This window comes from Gossypium raimondii, chromosome 12, assembly GCF_025698545.1.
Source record: "Gossypium raimondii isolate GPD5lz chromosome 12, ASM2569854v1, whole genome shotgun sequence".
NCBI classification, from domain to species: domain Eukaryota; kingdom Viridiplantae; phylum Streptophyta; class Magnoliopsida; order Malvales; family Malvaceae; genus Gossypium; species Gossypium raimondii.
This window is the reverse complement of record NC_068576.1, coordinates 42,668,522-42,687,551: the sequence shown is the minus strand read 5'-3', so window position 1 is coordinate 42,687,551 and position 19,030 is coordinate 42,668,522. Positions and strand designations below refer to the sequence as shown.

At 34.5% G+C, this 19,030-nt stretch overlaps 2 protein-coding genes across 2 annotated transcripts; one reads left to right on the top strand and one right to left on the bottom strand.

The window, feature by feature from the left end:
* The first annotated feature begins 1,928 nt into the window (after positions 1 to 1,928).
* Positions 1,929 to 4,056, top strand: LOC105764256 (palmitoyl-acyl carrier protein thioesterase, chloroplastic). Its single transcript, XM_012582779.2, has 6 exons — positions 1,929 to 2,318; positions 2,471 to 2,604; positions 2,773 to 2,886; positions 2,984 to 3,152; positions 3,221 to 3,289; positions 3,371 to 4,056. Exons 1-6 carry the CDS (start codon positions 1,929 to 1,931, stop codon positions 3,671 to 3,673), a joined length of 1,179 nt encoding a protein of 392 aa, XP_012438233.1. The 3' UTR covers positions 3,674 to 4,056.
* Positions 4,057 to 4,181: 125 nt separating this feature from the next.
* LOC105764255 (CDP-diacylglycerol--serine O-phosphatidyltransferase 1) lies at positions 4,182 to 11,968 on the bottom strand. The gene is made up of 13 exons (XM_012582776.2): positions 11,779 to 11,968; positions 9,246 to 9,434; positions 8,261 to 8,326; positions 8,113 to 8,172; positions 7,450 to 7,540; positions 7,033 to 7,087; positions 6,856 to 6,935; positions 6,554 to 6,670; positions 6,355 to 6,439; positions 5,272 to 5,363; positions 4,791 to 5,044; positions 4,568 to 4,656; positions 4,182 to 4,482 (listed from the first exon to the last, which is right to left on the bottom strand). Exons 2-13 carry the CDS (start codon positions 9,407 to 9,409, stop codon positions 4,355 to 4,357), a joined length of 1,281 nt encoding a protein of 426 aa, XP_012438230.1. The 5' UTR covers positions 9,410 to 9,434; positions 11,779 to 11,968; the 3' UTR covers positions 4,182 to 4,354.
* Between the last annotated feature and the right edge of the window lie 7,062 nt (positions 11,969 to 19,030).

Below are 19,030 nucleotides of genomic sequence, written 5' to 3'. Positions count from 1 at the left end.
ACATCTCCAGATTTGGCCATAATGTCTAGGTCGGGTTTGAAGTGTTACACGTGTGATCCAAGTCAGTGAGTTACACGGGCACGGGCACGGGCTGGGACACGGTCGTGTGCTCCTATTTCGAATGTCCACACGGCTTGAGACACGGGTGTGTGTCTCAGCCGTGTGACTCCTGTAGTTCAAATTTTTTAGCTTTTTCCAAAAATTTCCAAATGTTTTTAATTTAGTCCCGGACTATTTTCAAAGTATTTTTAGGGCCTCGAAGGCTCGATTAAGAGACATTATGGATGTATTTGAGTGAAATTTGATTATGTTTGTATTAATATATGATTTGAATTGTTTAATATTCCGTTTGTCCGGTAATGCTCTATAACCCTATTCCAGCGACAGATACAAGTTAGAGGTGTTATAGATATCATATGATGTTGTCATGAGAGGGAGTAAATAGGTATTGTACTATTTTTCCCTTAATTGAGGTTGTGTCATTGGATTTTCTTGGTAAGGTTTTTAATAAGGCAACATGTTATGCATATCATAGATATGTGTACTATTTTCCTCCACTAGGAATTTTTTTCCCACAGGTTTTTATCTTAGTAAAATTTTAATGAGACACAATATCTACCAATGGATATCCAAGAGAGTGTAATGAATATTTTATTATTAAGAGGATGTCCATCAAAATCAAGATAAATTTGATATACTTAGGACTCTAATAGTTATTAGAAGTAGTTTTATTTCATTTATACTTCTTATCTCTACAAATAGAGACTTTGAAAAAGCATTATAAAACTCCCATATTAATCAATAAAAATATTTTTTTTTCTTTTGCTCCTCATTTTTCTTTATTATTTATTCTCTCTACTCTCTTTATTTCTGTTGGTGTAGAAGGCAGTAGCAAGCTGTTTTGGTCTTGCTTGAACAGCAAGACTCGAGACTTGCAGAAGAAACAATTGATGAAGAGCAGAATTTGGAGAGTGGAAAAAAAGAAAGAAAAGAGAGTGTTGAATCAAGAATAACTTGATCAATTATCATAAAAATGAAAAATAAGGCATTGAGCCTTTACATAAGTGAGTCAACTTCAAAACAAATAAGCTTTTACCTAATCAACTACCTAACACCACTAGATTACATTGAAACTTGTTAACTTGACTTGCTTAAGTTGTATTGCTGAATTATCAGTCAATCAACACCTAATTACATCAAAATGCAGCTACCTACTAAGTTTAAAATAAACTAAAATAGGAAATGTTCATTGGAGTAACCAAATGAAACAAAACAAGTTTCAGTTTGCTTGTTGCTGTACGTTCCCTGCATGGCCACCTTGGTTACTGCTGCATGGGAGCTGACTTCAACAATTTCTCTTCGGTTCATAAAAAAAATTTTAATCCGAAAATCTTATTTACACATTAAATGAGGTTTACAATGGTAATTGTTGAGAATCAGGATCTAATGCTTCCCAAGAAATTAACATTGTATCAATAGGATGGCGAAGAACACCCCCTTAATTTGTGTACCTCTATCAGAGTCGAAGCTTGCGCAACTTCTTGTTTGTTTCTTCGTCTAATTTGCAATATGGCATATACATGAGATTCTTCATTGGAACCTGACAAACTATAGAACAACAAATATGGCCTATTCGAAAAGCACCATAAATATAATAGAAGAATGTCATTCCAAGCATTCGTGATGGATCCTAGGATGATGCAGCGGGTGTTAAATTTGTTGGAACTCATCTCATCAGACACAAAATAAGACAAATGGGTGTCTTCTCTTTGTACTGAGAATTACTATAACAAAGCTCCTTACGCTTTGTTCTCTATATGCCGGGAATCTGTCTTGAAAAGGTCCGCCAAGAAATTGCTATAAAGTATTTCAATGGCACCTACTCTGTTCCAAACTTTTTTCACACCTAGGGCAGACAAAAATAAGCAATGTTTACTTTCTCTTGTCCAGTCTCCTTTTCCATCACTTGTTCTAGTTCGAATGGTAATATTCAAAACCATGGAGATTACAGAGTGAATATCAACGTTAATGGGAGTAGTTGTACAAGGAGGCCCATTAAGCATCATACATTATTGAATGAAGTTGATGTAAAAGAAGGTTCCACTTCACTCAGTGCTATCCAGTTCCTTGAAAATGGGCACATAAGCGAAGAGAAGATTCGGCAGAGAATTCCGAGGCAGAAGCAGCTGGTTGATCCATACCGTCAAGGCCTCATCACTGAAAGGGGAGTTGGGTATAAACAGACGGTAGTCGTCCGCTCTTACGAAGTTGGCCCTGATAAAACTGCTACATTGGAAAGCCTCCTCAACCTTTTCCAGGTGATTAATTAAACTAATTGTATGCATATATATATATATATATATATATATATGCTTCTTTGCTCTTTCAACCAAAGTCCTTTTCAATCACATTTTAAGGCTTGGGAATAATTAATTTTTAATATTCAAAAATACATACTACTGTCATGTAGGAAACAGCATTAAATCATGTGTGGATGTCTGGACTTCTAAGCAATGGATTTGGGGCCACACATGGAATGATGAGGAACAATCTCATTTGGGTGGTCTCAAGAATGCACGTCCAAATCGATCACTATCCCATATGGTCAGCCTTTTCATCATAAAATAATGCACTCGTGCTAAAAGCGTTTCTGATGATAATAAAATAATAATTAATCTCAATTAAATTACACCCCATCTAGCTCTTCCTGCCCTGGCCTACATTTTACAGACTAGAGTACTTACATAAGCACTACAATTGTACTTGGCTCAGGGGAGAGGTAATCGAAATCGACACGTGGGTTGGAGCATCAGGGAAGAATGGGATGAGGCGAGACTGGGTAATCAGGAGTCAAGCCTCCGGCAGCACTTACGCACGTGCCACTAGGTATTATACTTGTATGCTTGCAGCCAAAGTTACCATCCCTTCCTTAATTTGTGTGTTTATAAATAAAACATGCATGCATGCATGCATGATGAAACAGCACTTGGGTAATGATGAACGAGCAAACACGGCGACTCTCAAAGATGCCGGATGAAGTGAGAGATGAAATTTCTCCTTGGTTTATACAGAAACAAGCAATCAACGAAGCTGTTCCCGACAAAATTGTCAAGTTGGATGATAAAGCAAAACATGTGAACTCTGACTTGAAGGTACAATTTACAATTATGCTTCAACAGGTGAGCAGAGAGAGACTAACTGTATATTCATCATGTTGTAGCCAAAGAGGAGTGATTTGGACATGAACCAGCATGTAAATAATGTGAAGTATGTAAGATGGATGCTGGAGGTAAAAGACAGCCTATCTTATAGTAACCGTAGTTACCTTAAATCAACTAGTTGATATTCATCACTGTATATATTGGTGCAGACAATCCCTGACAAGTTTTTGGAGCGTCATCAGCTATCTAGTATTATACTAGAATATAGAAGGGAATGTGGGAGTTCAGAAGTAGTTCAATCACTCTGCCAACCAGATGAAGATGAAAGTTTCGCAAATGGAGTGCAACAGAATCTACTTACAAATAAGGTGTTGGTGGGAGGAAATGGACGCCTGGGCTCCCCGGACATCAACGTATTGACGTACGGATATACACATCTCCTCCAGACTCAAAATGAAGAGATAGTCAGAGGACGGACCAGGTGGAATAGAAAGATTTGTACGGGTCTTTAACACTTGTGGATCCTCTTACAATTATAATAACATAATAATAGTATTTATTAATTAAAGATACCAGGAGGGAAATAATTAATCAAGCAAAGGGCATCAGGCTTAATTTGGTCAATATCCCAGATGTGAGACCATCTTGAGGAGCTGGTATTCAGTTCAGGGAAAACTAAGTGGAAACAAGAGTGAACAAAGTAGTGGGATTATGTAGAAAGAGCTCCTTAATTAGAACTCAAAGCCACACCGTCCTTCAAGTCTGCCCACTCTGTTTTCTTATTTTTACTTTTATTTTATTAATTGTATAAAAATTATAAACTATTTTTAAAAGTGGCAGGGAGCTACATAGTAAAATGGTTTTACAAATTTGGAAAAATAATGAAGAGGGTATTATTTAGTCTGAAACATTTTATGAAGTGTGGGAAAATTTTGGCACTTTGACATTGGTGAAACTGTGAGCTTTTCTCGGTCACACTAGTTGACCATCCAGGGTTACATGAAAGAATAAAATAGCATGGAACTAGAACTTGAATCTGTGATTTACTGCCTATTGACTAAGACTAAGAATAAGCATTTACAATACAATTTATGAAGTGATTGATACACGGTATTTACAAACCTCAATACAATACCGATAGTACTAAATAACAGCCAAAGAATAGTGTAATAGTATTACTGCATTTCCCAAAACTATCTTCTCTTTTTGCCAAAATTGCGCTGCAGTTTCCATGACCAAATCAGAATGAATGAAACCAGTGTCACTCCAATGGACAACCAGAATATTACCAACCAATGTGGCATCGCCTTTGGATATAAACCTGATGAGATTTCGGACATACCATAAAAACTTAGGAACAATTAACATAATCCAAACACTATCTATGTATGGGATTTCGGACATACCATGTCCAAACTTGATGCCAATGAGAAGCTCAACAATGCAAATTGCAAGGGAAAGCCAACAAAATGCTCCAACTTTTTTCACAGGTTTCCTGGAAGGAAGGAGAAAGACAAAAAGGACCAAGTGTTCAAGTGAGACAAGAAATTTCTGCATTGGGGTCATCAAACATTTTTCTGGCACAATATATATTTGCATCCAAAACAAATGGAGAGAAAGGGAGAGTACCGGTCTTGGAGGTACGAGTTGTACTCACGAATTGTTGGTATTGCTATTAGCCACCACAAGATCAACCTATACACAATCACAGGGTTTCTAGGAGGAATCCACAGACAGAACTTCAGAAAGAATGTATTAAGTTCTACTGTCAAAAACACAATGCAAAGGCTCAGAACTTGAACGAAACGCATTGGACCAAGCAGCGGATGCCATTCATCTTTGTCCCACTGTGCTGGTGTAAACTGTCCTAAAGTTCGTTTAACCTGACAACAGCAAACAGCAATGACCATTGCATGACTTGGAAAATTTTGAACTATATTTGCCCTACGAAAGATTCAAAAATTCTAACAAGGCGGCATTTAAAAGGTTAACCCAAGCCAAGTGAAAAATATGAGAAACAGGAGGTTGAAAATATATATAAAATAATTTGCACAGTTATTGTTGCAATTTTAACATTTATAAAAAAGTAGTTACACAGCAAGGAACATACTTTGCCAATAATGTTAGGTTGGCGACTTATACCAACCCACTCATAAGTTTTCCCATCAAAGTACCTAACAGTATGCATTCCAGCCCATATACCTACAAGCAAATCAAATATGTTGACAAGATAGGCTGAAAAATCATTAACTCATTAATTCCACACCAGCAACTAATAAAACAAAAAGCAGAGCAGACTTAGCCCGTGAGACCACAATAATACAGTGAAGTAGACAACTACTATCATATTAAGGTCTACAAAAGAGTTCCCAACCCCATATTTATACTACTATTATATTCAAGGAGTAACAGTTTTGTGTCACAGGGTTATGTAACACAAACTTGGATATTAAAATTACATAAAAATCTAAGAAAAAAGTAACATAATTAAAATAAGAGTTATACAGCTCACCAAAAATAATAATACTAGTTATTCAATCATTTTGCCTTCCTAAGGTACCATGAATGGGATCCGATCTAAGTTCTTTTTTAATCACGTGTCCTCTTGTTCAGTTAAAACTACCTTTTTACCATGAAAAAAAATACCGCCTTTCCTCTTTCACTGATGTGGTCGGTGTGCATCAGTTCTACTATTCTAGTAATGGATAAAGTGTTAATACATCGCAACCTTGTGAACCAGTTTATGAATTTGTCATAGAAGCATCAAGAAATACATGAAAAATCAGCAGAACCAGAAATACTAAATAGTATGGCAGCAAAATTTTCATCATACAACCAAAACCAAATAATGACCAAAATAATGGGGGCTGGGAACCCCAGAACTAGTGTGAATTGGAGGAAATTTCCTACTTTAAAATATCAAAGCAGAAAATATGATTCCTAACTAGAAATTATTTTATTTTATCAAATCACGGACAAACTTTCTAACAAACATTCGAATAGATATAAAATGGAACTAAAAATAGAGAATTCCCAAACCAGGTCAATCAGCTTATATATATTATTCAGTTGCTTGAGCGCACTTCTATGATTTAAAAGCAGACAGTCCTGTAAGCTACAGCCTACAGCACAAAGATTAACAAAAGAACAAAAAAATACAAAGGGGAACAGATATAGCAATGCAGGATCTTACCAAACCAATTACATGTCAAAATATCAAGAATAATGCTGTCCCACCAGCACTCATTAAAGTTCGGTAGCATGTGTCGGAAGGTAAACTGTATATGCCATCATAGTAGTTAGTTTATCGATGCAAAACAGACAGCAAGGACGTGCAAGGAGAAATGAGAGAACAAAAGGAAAAACAATGTGTGTCCATTCAAAAAACTAACCTCCATCAACTCAAAGCCAATTGAGAGGACCCAGAGAAGTGGCTGATTGCGGATTAAAATGGCCTTGCCCCACCAACCAAAGATGTGGGCTACTACAAATTCATCAAATAGTGTTTCCTAGAAATATTTTTTTATGCATAACAAAAGTTAGAAGTACGAAATAACATATATTCACATAATTTACATCAAGAAACATATAGTAGGCTCAATCATACAACTAAAATAAATAAAAAAACTACAGAAAAAGAGGTAAAAGAAGTAGAATAAAATACAAAAGCCAAGTGGAGCAAGAAGATCCATACATAAACATTCTTAAACCTGCTTGTGGGGTTTTCAGGAATATATATGCGACAATCAGCACCATAGGATCTTTCTGGAAGCTCTGCATGAAGATGCAAACAATAATCAAGAAACTTCAATATATATTAATAATAGCAGAACAAGCATGAAACTAGAAGACTTTGAGTCAAAAGCAGTACCAACACCAAGGTCAGGATGGAGAAACTTCATAAACTGCCTAGCATCATCACGCTTCTGGAAAACAGAGTCGAGAGTAACTATCACCAATTATATATTCAACTATGTATGACAGTTTGTGTGTTGTATGTGAGTGTTTATTTAACTGATGACATGTTAGCACTTAACAATATCAAAAGACAAAAGCTTTAAACTGTGACGTGGGTGTTAGAGTGGCAGTTACTCTAACAATCATGAGTCATAAGATTTAAAAGAGTCCAGGTGCAGTACAGCCAAGAACACATAAAAAAGCTAATATAGATGAATATAAATATGCACCTATTTCCTCCAAAAATATGCACATACAATATAAATGAATAAGCATTGCAATGGGCAAACAGTATAGATAAAGTTGGAAATCTGAACGTAAGGAAACTAACCTGAAAAAGCAAAAATGTGAGTGCAACAAGGTAAACAACAGCCATCCCATGAACTAAACGCCAAATTGCAGGATGTGGCCGAATAAGGACCCTACAAAGAGGTTAAAATCATGATCTTTAGTCTTCTAGAGAAATAAAACAAGCAGTCCTCTAACCATGCTAAAAAGAAACTCTGGAGATTAAAACAGAGATTCACACACACAACCAAAATAAATAAATAAAACTAAAATAGAAGGAACAAAGATTAAACTTTATAAGTATCCATAAACAAAATTCATAGATGTCTTTCACCATCTTCTCCAGCCAGCATAATCATAAAATGTTGATAAACATAACTGAGGCTTTTACGGTCCAACTAGACAGGAAAATATAATATTGGACTGAAAGCCAAGATAATGAGATGACTCGTTTGATACTTAACTCCATCTCCATGTTACTTTATACAAAGCGATGAGCCTATCCAATTTCACAGGCATTTGGACTCCCAAATTTTTAAAAGTGATTTCTACAGAGACCAAGGTGACTAAAAATAATCTATTCATACCACTAGATAACAAGAAAGCACAAGCAAATCTTTAGAGAGACAAAAAAAAAATTAGAGAATCCATCGAAAAACAGTTAAACATAACAAGTTTTACAGAAGAAATCAAACTATTAACTTACGTAGAAGGAGCCTGCAACAAGCAATAAGCTAGAAAAACTGCAATCATTGCCCATACACCCCTACAGAAACAATCACGTGAACAAAAACTAAAAATGTGTTAGCAAGTAAAAAGATGACAGTAAAATGCCATCAGAAATAAGGTGGAACCTTTTTACAGATGTTACAAGATCGCCAGACTCACTGCTCTCAGGATCAAGGGCTCCACTTGCCCAACTGGAAGATATATGCAGACAATAAATAAATAGTAATATAAGAATTGAGAGAATTTTGAACTAAAGAAAAAAAAATGAGGTTCATTCTTTTAAATAAAACAAAGAAAATTTTTCATATTCTCTATGGTTTTCTGCCATGTATCATAAGTAAAAGAACTAAAAATAGGGTGCAACTTAAGGACATGGTACAAGTTCCACCTGGAAAAAACATTTATAGAATACTATCATAAGAAATTACATTCATATTAAATGAAAGTAAAATGTATAATTTCAGGGTGCTACATTTAGCCAAACAGATAATACAAAGAAGGTTTGCCTTACAGTTCAGATACTTTACTAGACAAAATGGAAATAGAAAACAGAAACCACTATATTTGCATAATATTTGTTCAATAATATAGATGCAAAACAAATATGTAGGTTGCCATGAGATTTAAATTATTAAAATAACTTCCAACACTATAGCATCATTGTGACCAACAGTGTCCTTTTGAGAAAACAGACCCCATCCCTCACTCAAAACCTTGATTCACTGGACATGTTGGTGACACTGTAAAAGCTTCAGGAATATCTACAAGGGATGGAGACTAGGAGAAAAACTAATTGGAACTAAGAAATAACCTTTACTTAGGAAACCTTTTACAGATCATACGTACATGCAACAGAAACAAGTTCCACAATTAGGACCCACAGACAACCATACAGTTGAAGATAACCAAAAAAGATTGACAGTCATTTGCAACAAAAACATGAGCATAATTGCAAAGAGAAATATAGAAGTTCCCGGACAGAAAGAAGATGCAAGGAAAGATAAATGACTAACAACATAAATATGTATGCTAACCTAACAAGGGGGGAAATGCACAATTTTATGGTTGAATTGAAGCTAAGAGGAAGTAAATATTAAACAGTGTACTCACATAAGAAAGCATGCACCAACGAATAATAATGAAATAGTGCGAGGTTTATAAGCCCATGCAGTCCATGGATCCAGTTCATCAATGGAATATGATAAACCAGTATCCCCATTTTCTCGGACAAGATGTTCCCTTCGCCTCACCCTCCTATGACCATTAGATTCCATACGCTCTCAGTGTTTCAAAAAGACACTGCAGTGCAACAATAGAAGTAAGATTCAGGGAATTGAGCTTGAGAAATTTAAAAAATGACAATATTACAAATAACAGTAAGAGAAAATTTAATCCAAAGAAGTTACACATGCAAAAAGAGCAGTACCGCAGACAATACTAAAGAAAGAGTGTTGACAGCATATATGAATATGAATATAATAAATTCATTCGCCATATCTATCATTAACCAACTTTATGAGAAAGAAGAGTGCAAACTAGAATATGCATTAAAATATCTTCAAAAAAGTAACCTTTAAAAAAAGAGATGGTGAACTCTTATCATCAGAGATATATATACCACCAAAAGACACTTTTATTTCTATTTTCGTATGGTTAAGAGAAAAAAGAAAAAGAAAAAAAAACTTTGGGAAGGATTTTCATTAGGTCTGATACCAAGATATAATTCAACATTCAGCAAGTATCATCAAGGACATATGTCTCTCTCTCTCTTTAGAAACTTGTAGTGGGTGTTTCCCGAAAGTAGATATCAAGCTATTTCTTAATGAGCAATGTTTCTCAAAAATACAAAAAGGTAGTTGCCTCCCATTAACTCATGCAGTTTCAAGGGGAGAATATACAGTTACAACGTAAGTTCCATGTTAACTAAAACATTTACATTAATTTCATAGGTGAAGACACATATAGATCTCTCTTCATACAAATGAAAATTTTGGTAACATTTTTGAGGTAGCGCAACCAGCTTTTTTGTCATAACTGCAGGGGAAGATTTGGTAACTACAAAAGCTACAAGCATTCTAATGGAGACATTGAATTTCCAGAATGACCAAAGACAACCCACATGTTTGGGCAGGAATGAGTAAAATGCAAAACCAATTAAGCAAAACAAATTGTACACTGGTGTAAGGAAAGATGTCAAAAACAATCTTATTAAGGATGATAGCAAACCAGTAAACCATCTCTAAAGCTATGGTCCCTACAGCTTGGCCAAGGATTGAATCTCATATGCAACACCAGTTCATATGATGTGACAATCCACTTTCCTACAAAAAAAAGGGTGCTATTCTACATTGCAATCTATCTACCACATAATTATCAAAATAGTTGCTTATTAGCCTTACAGTATTCAAAGCTGATGGTCATTTTAATCATCAAAAAGCAAAAAAAAAAAAAAAAATCAATAGCAGGACAAGATAAAAAAGGATCCAAACTTTAAGGTGCCTCTAAAAAACTTGGTTTGAGAAGAGAATTTACCAAGGAGCATTAAATACTCCTCACATGGAACTAAAATTGAAACATTTCTGTATCATTAAACCATACGTTCATAACCACAAGAGAGATTTCAACCTTAACAAAATCTCTTTAAAAAAGAATAGTTTGTAACTAGGCATTTATGTCTCAGAAAACTTAGAACGCAAACAATGATGAACCCATAACTAAGCAAACAGCTTACATCACAAATTCTTACACTTTAGAAAACAAAAGTAAATACCATTCATAAGAACTCTACTAAAGCATTAATATATTGAAATCTAAGCAGACTATAAATAAATGACCAAAGGGAATAGCACCCAGTAAGGATTCGATATGCACTGCAGAAGAAAAAGAAGAAAAGCCAAATCCCATTCTGATAATGGGAAAAGAATAATAATTAATCACTTTCAATATACAGAATCAACAAACTCTTAAGTCGGGAAACATAGAAAGCAGAAATGCTTGGGAACAAGAGTAAAACTTGAGTCACATGCAACTCATAATTAAACTTATAAACCAAATCAAATATAAATAAATAAGCCATTGATCAACAATAGTTGCTTGACCTTTTTTTATTGTTCTAATAAATTAAATAGAGCTGCTGTAGGGCTTAACACAAATAAATAACAGTTTCAAACTCATGATGTAAGACTGGAAGTTCTAAAAGGGAACAAAAACAAAATTAGTATAGTTGAAGAATAAAAAGTAACGGATCCTTTATTATTAAGCTAAGCAAGCAAATAAACTGTACATAAATAAAATTAACCCGTAACTGAATTGGTTTAAAAAAGAAAAAACAAATCTCAAAAAGTTCTATTGCATGTAATCAAAACAGCATTAAAAAGATAAAATATTATCTTCAAAAGGGAATAAAAAGAAGAAGAAAGGAAACAATAGAAAGCACTTAATGGAAACAATGATTCAGAGAAAATTAGTGAAATGGGAGAATGAGAGATAATAAGGAAATGGTTGTATGAAAAAAGAAGAAAAAAACTGGAAAAAGCGAATAGAGAAAGAGCGGCATTGATTGAGATTAAGAAAAAGAATGGAAAGCGCAGAGCAGGAGGTTGGGTTAGAAAGAGAGAGTGACGTAAGAAGGAAAGGGCCTAACCGTAGGATGGAAGATCGGCAGCGGTCCGATCCCTTGGAGTTTGCGTGTGTCAAGGCAAAGGCAAAGAGGAAGATGGAAAAGAGTGAAAAACGAAGCGAGGATCCAACCACTCAATCTATATATATATATATGGAATTGATAAAAGAAAGAAAGAAATGGAACAGTGTGTGTTTGTTATTGTATTATTAATTTCATTAAATAAGAGAGAGAGGGTGGTCAAAGTTAGATTTTAAGATGTTTTATTGTTAGGATACGGAAACTCATCTGAGAGAAAGAAAGATCCATATTTATTTCTTGTTTTTCATATTCCCTACACTCTTTTACCCTTCCCTGGCACAGCTTTTAATCTTTTCCTCCTTTATGCTCTTTTTCCATGTTTCTCTTTTCTCTTCTTTATTAATACTCGATTAGTACGAGCATTATTGTTAATGTAAAAAACTTTAGCATTACTATTATGCACCTTCTACTCTACCATCTGTCCCACGTCAAATAAATGTTTAAATATAATTCTTCAAAAATATATTTAAATATAAAATATATGGATTTTTTCTATATTATGTTATTACATTTTTACCCTTTTAATAGTTTATAACACCCCAAACCCGGCCTAGCCATTATGGCCGGATCTGGAGAAGTTAATTTAGCCAAGCTCATACGAGTTTCAGGAAATTCTCAAGCTTGAAAACACCTATTTCACAGCATGATCTCATAAACATTTACTTATAAAAACAACGGAAATTTTTAGAAATTGCATTCTAACTTTAGTAATCACGTGATTTGAAATTATTAATTTTTGGCAAAATCCGTACATTTCTATTTAGAAAAACTCATGCGCAGAACTTACTTATTTTACAAAAAAGCATTTAGTTTGATATTTAATTTTGCATCGAATATTTTCAAAGTTTTTTTAGTTTGAAAACCAAATTCCAATTTGTCAAATTCATATGATTTTGTAGTTTTACATTTAAGATCACCTAAAAACCGACAAACAGATCAAAAACCCAGAAATAAAACCAAATCCAAAAACTTGGTACAAAAATTCAAAAGTCCAGAAATCTTAATTAAAATAATTCGAACCATCTTATAAGAAAAACTAATCCGAGCTCCCGCATGCCGTCCGATTCTAAACTTTATGGTTACCTGAGAAGATAACAAACAAAGAGTGAGCTTTACAAGCTCAGTGTGTAACACAACCCAAGCAACAAATCAGATACGTTTTCAAATCTAGATTCAAACATATTATCATATATAGAATCAGATGTATTTTTCAGGTTCAAATACAGATGCATATTCAGATTCAGATACAAATGCAGACATAGATTCAGATATAGATGCGGTCATAGATCCTACCTCCATCCACTACACACCAACTCTGTCCAACCAACCACACCAATTAGGACTACAATAGTCCATCCATCCAATCACATCGGGTCGTGGTGGTATGTCATTCATAAAGGTGCAGTTGAGCTGCTAGACAGATATTGCGATTTAACCTCCAAAATTGCAGTAATACTACCAAAATACACTTCCTCCATCACAAATCAAACTCATCCCAATACACATGCATAAATAAACTAATACATATATTCTATAAACAAATGTCATGCGTACTTTTCATACGTAATCATGCTTTCAGAGTTATCAAAACACAAAATCGTACATATATTTTTCACACAGCTTACCTGTATCACATACAAACACATATCAACAAATGTCACAAATGTCACGTTTCAAGTCTTATTTAAGCCAAATGGACCCCATGAAAGGTACGAATTTCAGAGTCAAACGAGCCTAGGTGAAAATTTTTGAAAAATGAGCCCACACGACCTACATGGTTTGCCCATGTAATTGCACACACTCGTGTGCTTCACACGGCCAACTACACGGCTGTGTGACGAACAACAATCTCGAAAATAATCTTATTTTTCGAGTTCTAAATGACTTTTTGGGTTAGAATCACACACATGATGCTATTTCTGATTGACCACACAACAACGAGGATTTTAAAACCTAAAATGACAATTTAAACCGACAATTTTAGCAACAAAACGCCAAGATTAATCACCAATTCGGCCACAACCACTAACGATAATCCTCAACAAAATGAAAATCAACTTAAGAAATTCAATTCCTTACCAAGAACAACAACCAAGCGATTCCTTAATTCACCACCGGATTAATTGATACCAAATCTTCACCTAAACGGGATCATAATGCACAATCAATTAATCCAAAATAACTCAATTCAATCCAATAATACTTCACACTTCTCCCAACAGTTTCACAGAACCAGTTAAAACGTAAACCATTGAACCACTAAGATCACCTTCTTTGCACACGAAGAGATACACAAAACTACTATGGAGAAAAGGTACATACATATCATACTTACCGATAATCGGAACACTTCAACTCTATAATCCTATTACACACAGTCCTTACGAAACTCAAGGAAGAACGATCACAAGAGAACAACACAAAAGCACAAGAAAACAGTAACGGTAACATGCTAACGTCGGTTTGAAAGTTCAAGAATGAAAATATCTGGAAAAAAGAAAATAAAAGAAACAAATAACAGAGAGGAGTTTTTCTAGCAGCCAACAAAGAACAAAAAGAAGAAAATGGAGAGAGTGGGATGGTTGAAAAGTGGAGAAATTCTAGGAATACTTTCAGGGAAATTTTCAAAAACCAAAGGGTAAGACACCTTGCCATTAAACCAACAAGCTCATTCTTATCTATACTTGTGCAAAAAGTAAATTTAAGCCAAATATGCAGAGATAAAGATAGGGACAAAAATAGCGAAAATTTCAAAGAAATAGATTTGAACACAAGACCTTAAACATACATCTAGAGCACTTATCCACTAAAATAAATCAATTTACTTGACAACATTTTCACAATCTTAACTCAAAATCAGGACGTGACCACTCTTGGTCTCACTAACCCAATTTCTTTTAACTTGGTTTTTGGGATGTAACATAGTTTACATGTACAAGGATAAAATAGTAATTTCGTATAGTGGACCGATCGGGTTGGGGCAAGTAATTACCATAACTACTCCATACCCACTATCAAAAAGAAAATTTTCACCCCGCATCCATTTTTCAAAAGAAAAATTTGCTCTATTTAAAATGAACCGGTTCAGAATTCATCTGGCGATTTGGATTTTGCCATCCCTAACTTGAAATGCGATGGTGATCAAACTTGTGTGGGGCCAAGTGAATGGTTTTAATGATGTTGAATTTAGTGCTTAGTAGTTTAAGGTAAGTGATGGGTACATCATAGTTTGGGTTGAGGAGAGATGATGAGAGAGAAATTGATAAAGATGGATTGAGGGTAGTTTGTGAGGGAAAACAAATAAGATCGTGGTCATTTTTAAAAAAAATAATTTTTATAAGTTTCTAATTTTTTATAATTTTCTAAAATTTTTATAATACTTTTATAATTTCTAGTAATTATTTTAATATTTTATAATATCTTTTTAATATTAAAAAATATTATATTTTTAAGAATTTTTCCTATGAATAACACATTAAATCTTATTTTATATTCTATAACAAAAAAAAATAAAGATAATGTTTGTAAATCATTTCAAACACAATTAATTAATCAAAATAAATCTAGATAAGAATTCATAAATTTTGTAAGTTGAAACTCTGATATCTCAAAAATTTCAGTGCCTCAATTTCGCCATTAACCTAAGATATCATTGATTATATTTTATGCTTTTAAATCAACTATACCAAAATTAATTTTTATATAAAAATAATTTAATAGTATGTGTTAATTGTATAAAAATTATAAATAATAATGCATAGAAACGCGTTGAATAGTGAATAATACATTAAAATTATAGTTGGAAAACTCTAAAATTACATAATTGGTCTTCGAAATAAATTATAAAAATGGAGAATTTAGTTTAAAAGGTAAAGATTTAAATATTGGTAAGCTTAAGAGACAAAAATATTGGTTTATCAGGTTTCAAAATAATGTCATTCTAAGTGACGGTAAAATGTCTCCTGCTCTCAACCATAGTCTTTTTATGGTACAAAAGTGATACATTTCCATATAGCTTTCGATTTATTTTGTAATCATTAAAGGTATTTTAGGTTTCTTTTTTTTTTACTCATAAGATTTATCACATTTATATATAAAAGTTTAATTTTATTAAAATATTTAGTTAATACAAATTTATTATATTTATAAATAAGAATTTTAATTCTATTAAAAGACTTCTATTTAAAGTATTATGTTTCCTTTAACCAATAAGGAAACAAAAGAAAATTTTGTATTACTTTACTTCTAAATAACAAGTTTTAATTATTTATATAAACAATTTTATATTTCATATATAAACTTTTATAAATAATATACCATATTTATTTTATTATATATTATCTATGAGATATTATAATCAAACTATTTACTACTAAGAAATTAAAAAGAGTTTAGTTTAGACTAAAAACAGAAAGATAAAAGAAACCAACAGTAGATGTGAAGAAGAAGCACTCTTATTGAATTGATTGAAAAACAAGGAAAAACAGTGGCTCATTTATAGCCACATGATAACCAGAACAACAGAAAGAGCGCTCGCAAAGTGTTTGAGTAAATGCTCTCAATTCTTATTCACAAAGAATAATGAAACAATTCAGGAGTGAGTACAAATGAGGGGAGGCTCTCTATTTATAGTTGAGCTCCCCAAAACCGACATCAAGATACAATTACATCGACGGATGAGATTTAACCATATCCCTTAATTTTAGGGATTTACAAGATAAGCCTTATCAAATCTAATCTAATTTTTACAAGATATGATTCCCTCTATCTTCTAAGATTAGTTACCATATTAGCCTAAGTTGCCATCTCTTCATTATCGGGCCAACCAGGCTTCAACATGACAGGCTTGTCCAATATCTCTTTGAGTCGGGCCAGTTCTTGTGGGCCAAATGATCCCCATCTGAGCAACAGACCTCCATTGGATGCATTTGGTGTGCTGGTCACGGGCTTTGAACTGCGGCCCGTGACATTCTCCCCCACCCATTCTCGCAACGTCCTCGTTGCGACTTCCGAATGGTACTGACGTGATTCACCTCGATCTCGTCTCAACGCCTTAGCATTCCCCTTTCTTCGGGACTTTTGCCTCGGCTTACGTCGCTTCTTCACTCGAACCGTCCTACTCGTTTGTACATCTCGATGACAAGAAGCTATGTCGCTCTCTTGCCCACATTCTAACTTTGCTCGAACAGAATCTTCTTGATTCACCACACTTGGCTTCGCTTTGCCCACAGTCTCTCGGCCTCTTTGCTCAAGAACTTCGAAAGGGCCCCCATGTTCTTGCCAAGTCAACAAGTTAGAATGCCAAAACACTATCATAGTGTTCGGAATGTACCTTCGTATTTACTCTGGTCAACTGTCCCTCATGCATCACTTCTTTTCCTTTGAAGTCTGATGCAACACCCACCTCTCCCATAGGTGGAAGCCTTGTCGATGACTCGGCCAACTCTGACGCTTTACTCAACTTGAGCCTCATTGGTCCCAGCTTCACTGTTTTCATCGCAACCTTTTCCACTAAGTTTGATGACAAACTCACCTCTGATACCACAATGTTGGGTGCAAAAACAAAAAACTTGATTACTATAGCTCTATATAAAGTAGACTAAAAACAGAAAGATAAAAGAAACCAGCAGTAGATGTGAAGAAGAAGCACTCTTTTGTTCTTGATCAAGATCTTTCAATAACCTACGAAGCCAAATAGCTTGACAAGCTGAAGCGGTTGCAGCCATGTACTCGCTCGATGATGACAAAGTCATTGTTGGTTGTTTCTTCGAGCTCCAAGACACTGCACATGAGCCAAGAAAAAATATCTGTCCTGAAATACTTCTTCTATCTTCAAGAGAATTGGCCCAATCGCTGTCTGTAAAACCTTTTAACTTGAAATCTAAACTTGCAGTATACCATAATCCAAAATTCTGAGTTCCTGCAACATATCTCAGAATTCTCTTTGCTGCTCTAAGATGTATCTTTGAAGGACTATGCATAAATCTTGAAATAACACCAACAGAGAAGGCTATATCTGGCCTTGTGTGACATAAATAAATCAAACCACCGACCATCCTTCTATAAAACTTCCCTTCTGCAGGTTCTGAACCATCATTGGCTTGTAATTTTTCACTAACATTCATGGGAGTTGCTGTGGAGTTGCAATTTAGCATGTTAAACCTTCGAAGAAGATCAGCTGCATACTTCTTTTGGGATATAAAAATCCCATCTCCTGTTTGAATAATCTCCACACCAAGAAAAAAATGAAGCTTTCCCAAATCTGTCATCTCAAAAGACTTCATCATATTTTCTTTAAAAACAAAAACAAGTGAAGAAGATGACCCCATGTAAATCATATTATCTACATAGAGACAAACTAGTAACAAATCATTCGCTTGTTTTTTAAGATAAAGAGTAGGTTCATTTTCACTTCTAACAAAACCTGAATTTTGAAAATAAGCATCAATCTTACTGTACCAGGCTCGCGGCGCTTGCTTCAAGCTGTAAAGAGCCTTTTTCAGCTTGTATACCTTACTCTCCTTGCCTTTGATTACAAACCCATCTGGCTGTGACACTAAAACCTCTTCCTTCAACTCACCGTTTAAAAACGCTGACTTCACATCAAATTGAAAAACAGGCCATTTCAATTGAGCGGCCAATGCTAGAGCAATTCTGACTGTTTCAAAACGTACCACAGGAGAAAACGTTTCTTCATAATCAATTCCTTGTTGTTGGCAGTACCCTTTCGCTACAAGCCGTGCCTTATATTTTTGTATTTTTCCATCTGCTTGGTACTTTGTTTTGAAAACCCACTTCAAACCGATTGCTTCTTTTCCAGCAGGTAAGTCGACCAAGTCCCATGTACCATTTCTTTCAATGGCCAACATTTCTTCTTTCATTGCATTACACCACACTTCTTCTTCTGCTGCTTCTTCATACGATGATGGGTCAACATTTGCAAACATTGCAAACTGAATCATGTCTCCTTCATCATCAACGACATCATCTTGTATCACCTCAAAATCTCTCAAACGAGATGATGGTCGAGTTTGACGTCTTGGCCTGGCCTCTAATTGTAAGGAACTTTGAACATTCGTTGTTGCGTGAGAATCAATGGGCCCTTCTGTTTCTGTTGACTGAACGGAATCGTCATCTCCAACTTGAATTCCAGCAATTGATGTTGCTTGATTTTCATTCCAGTCCCAACTTACAA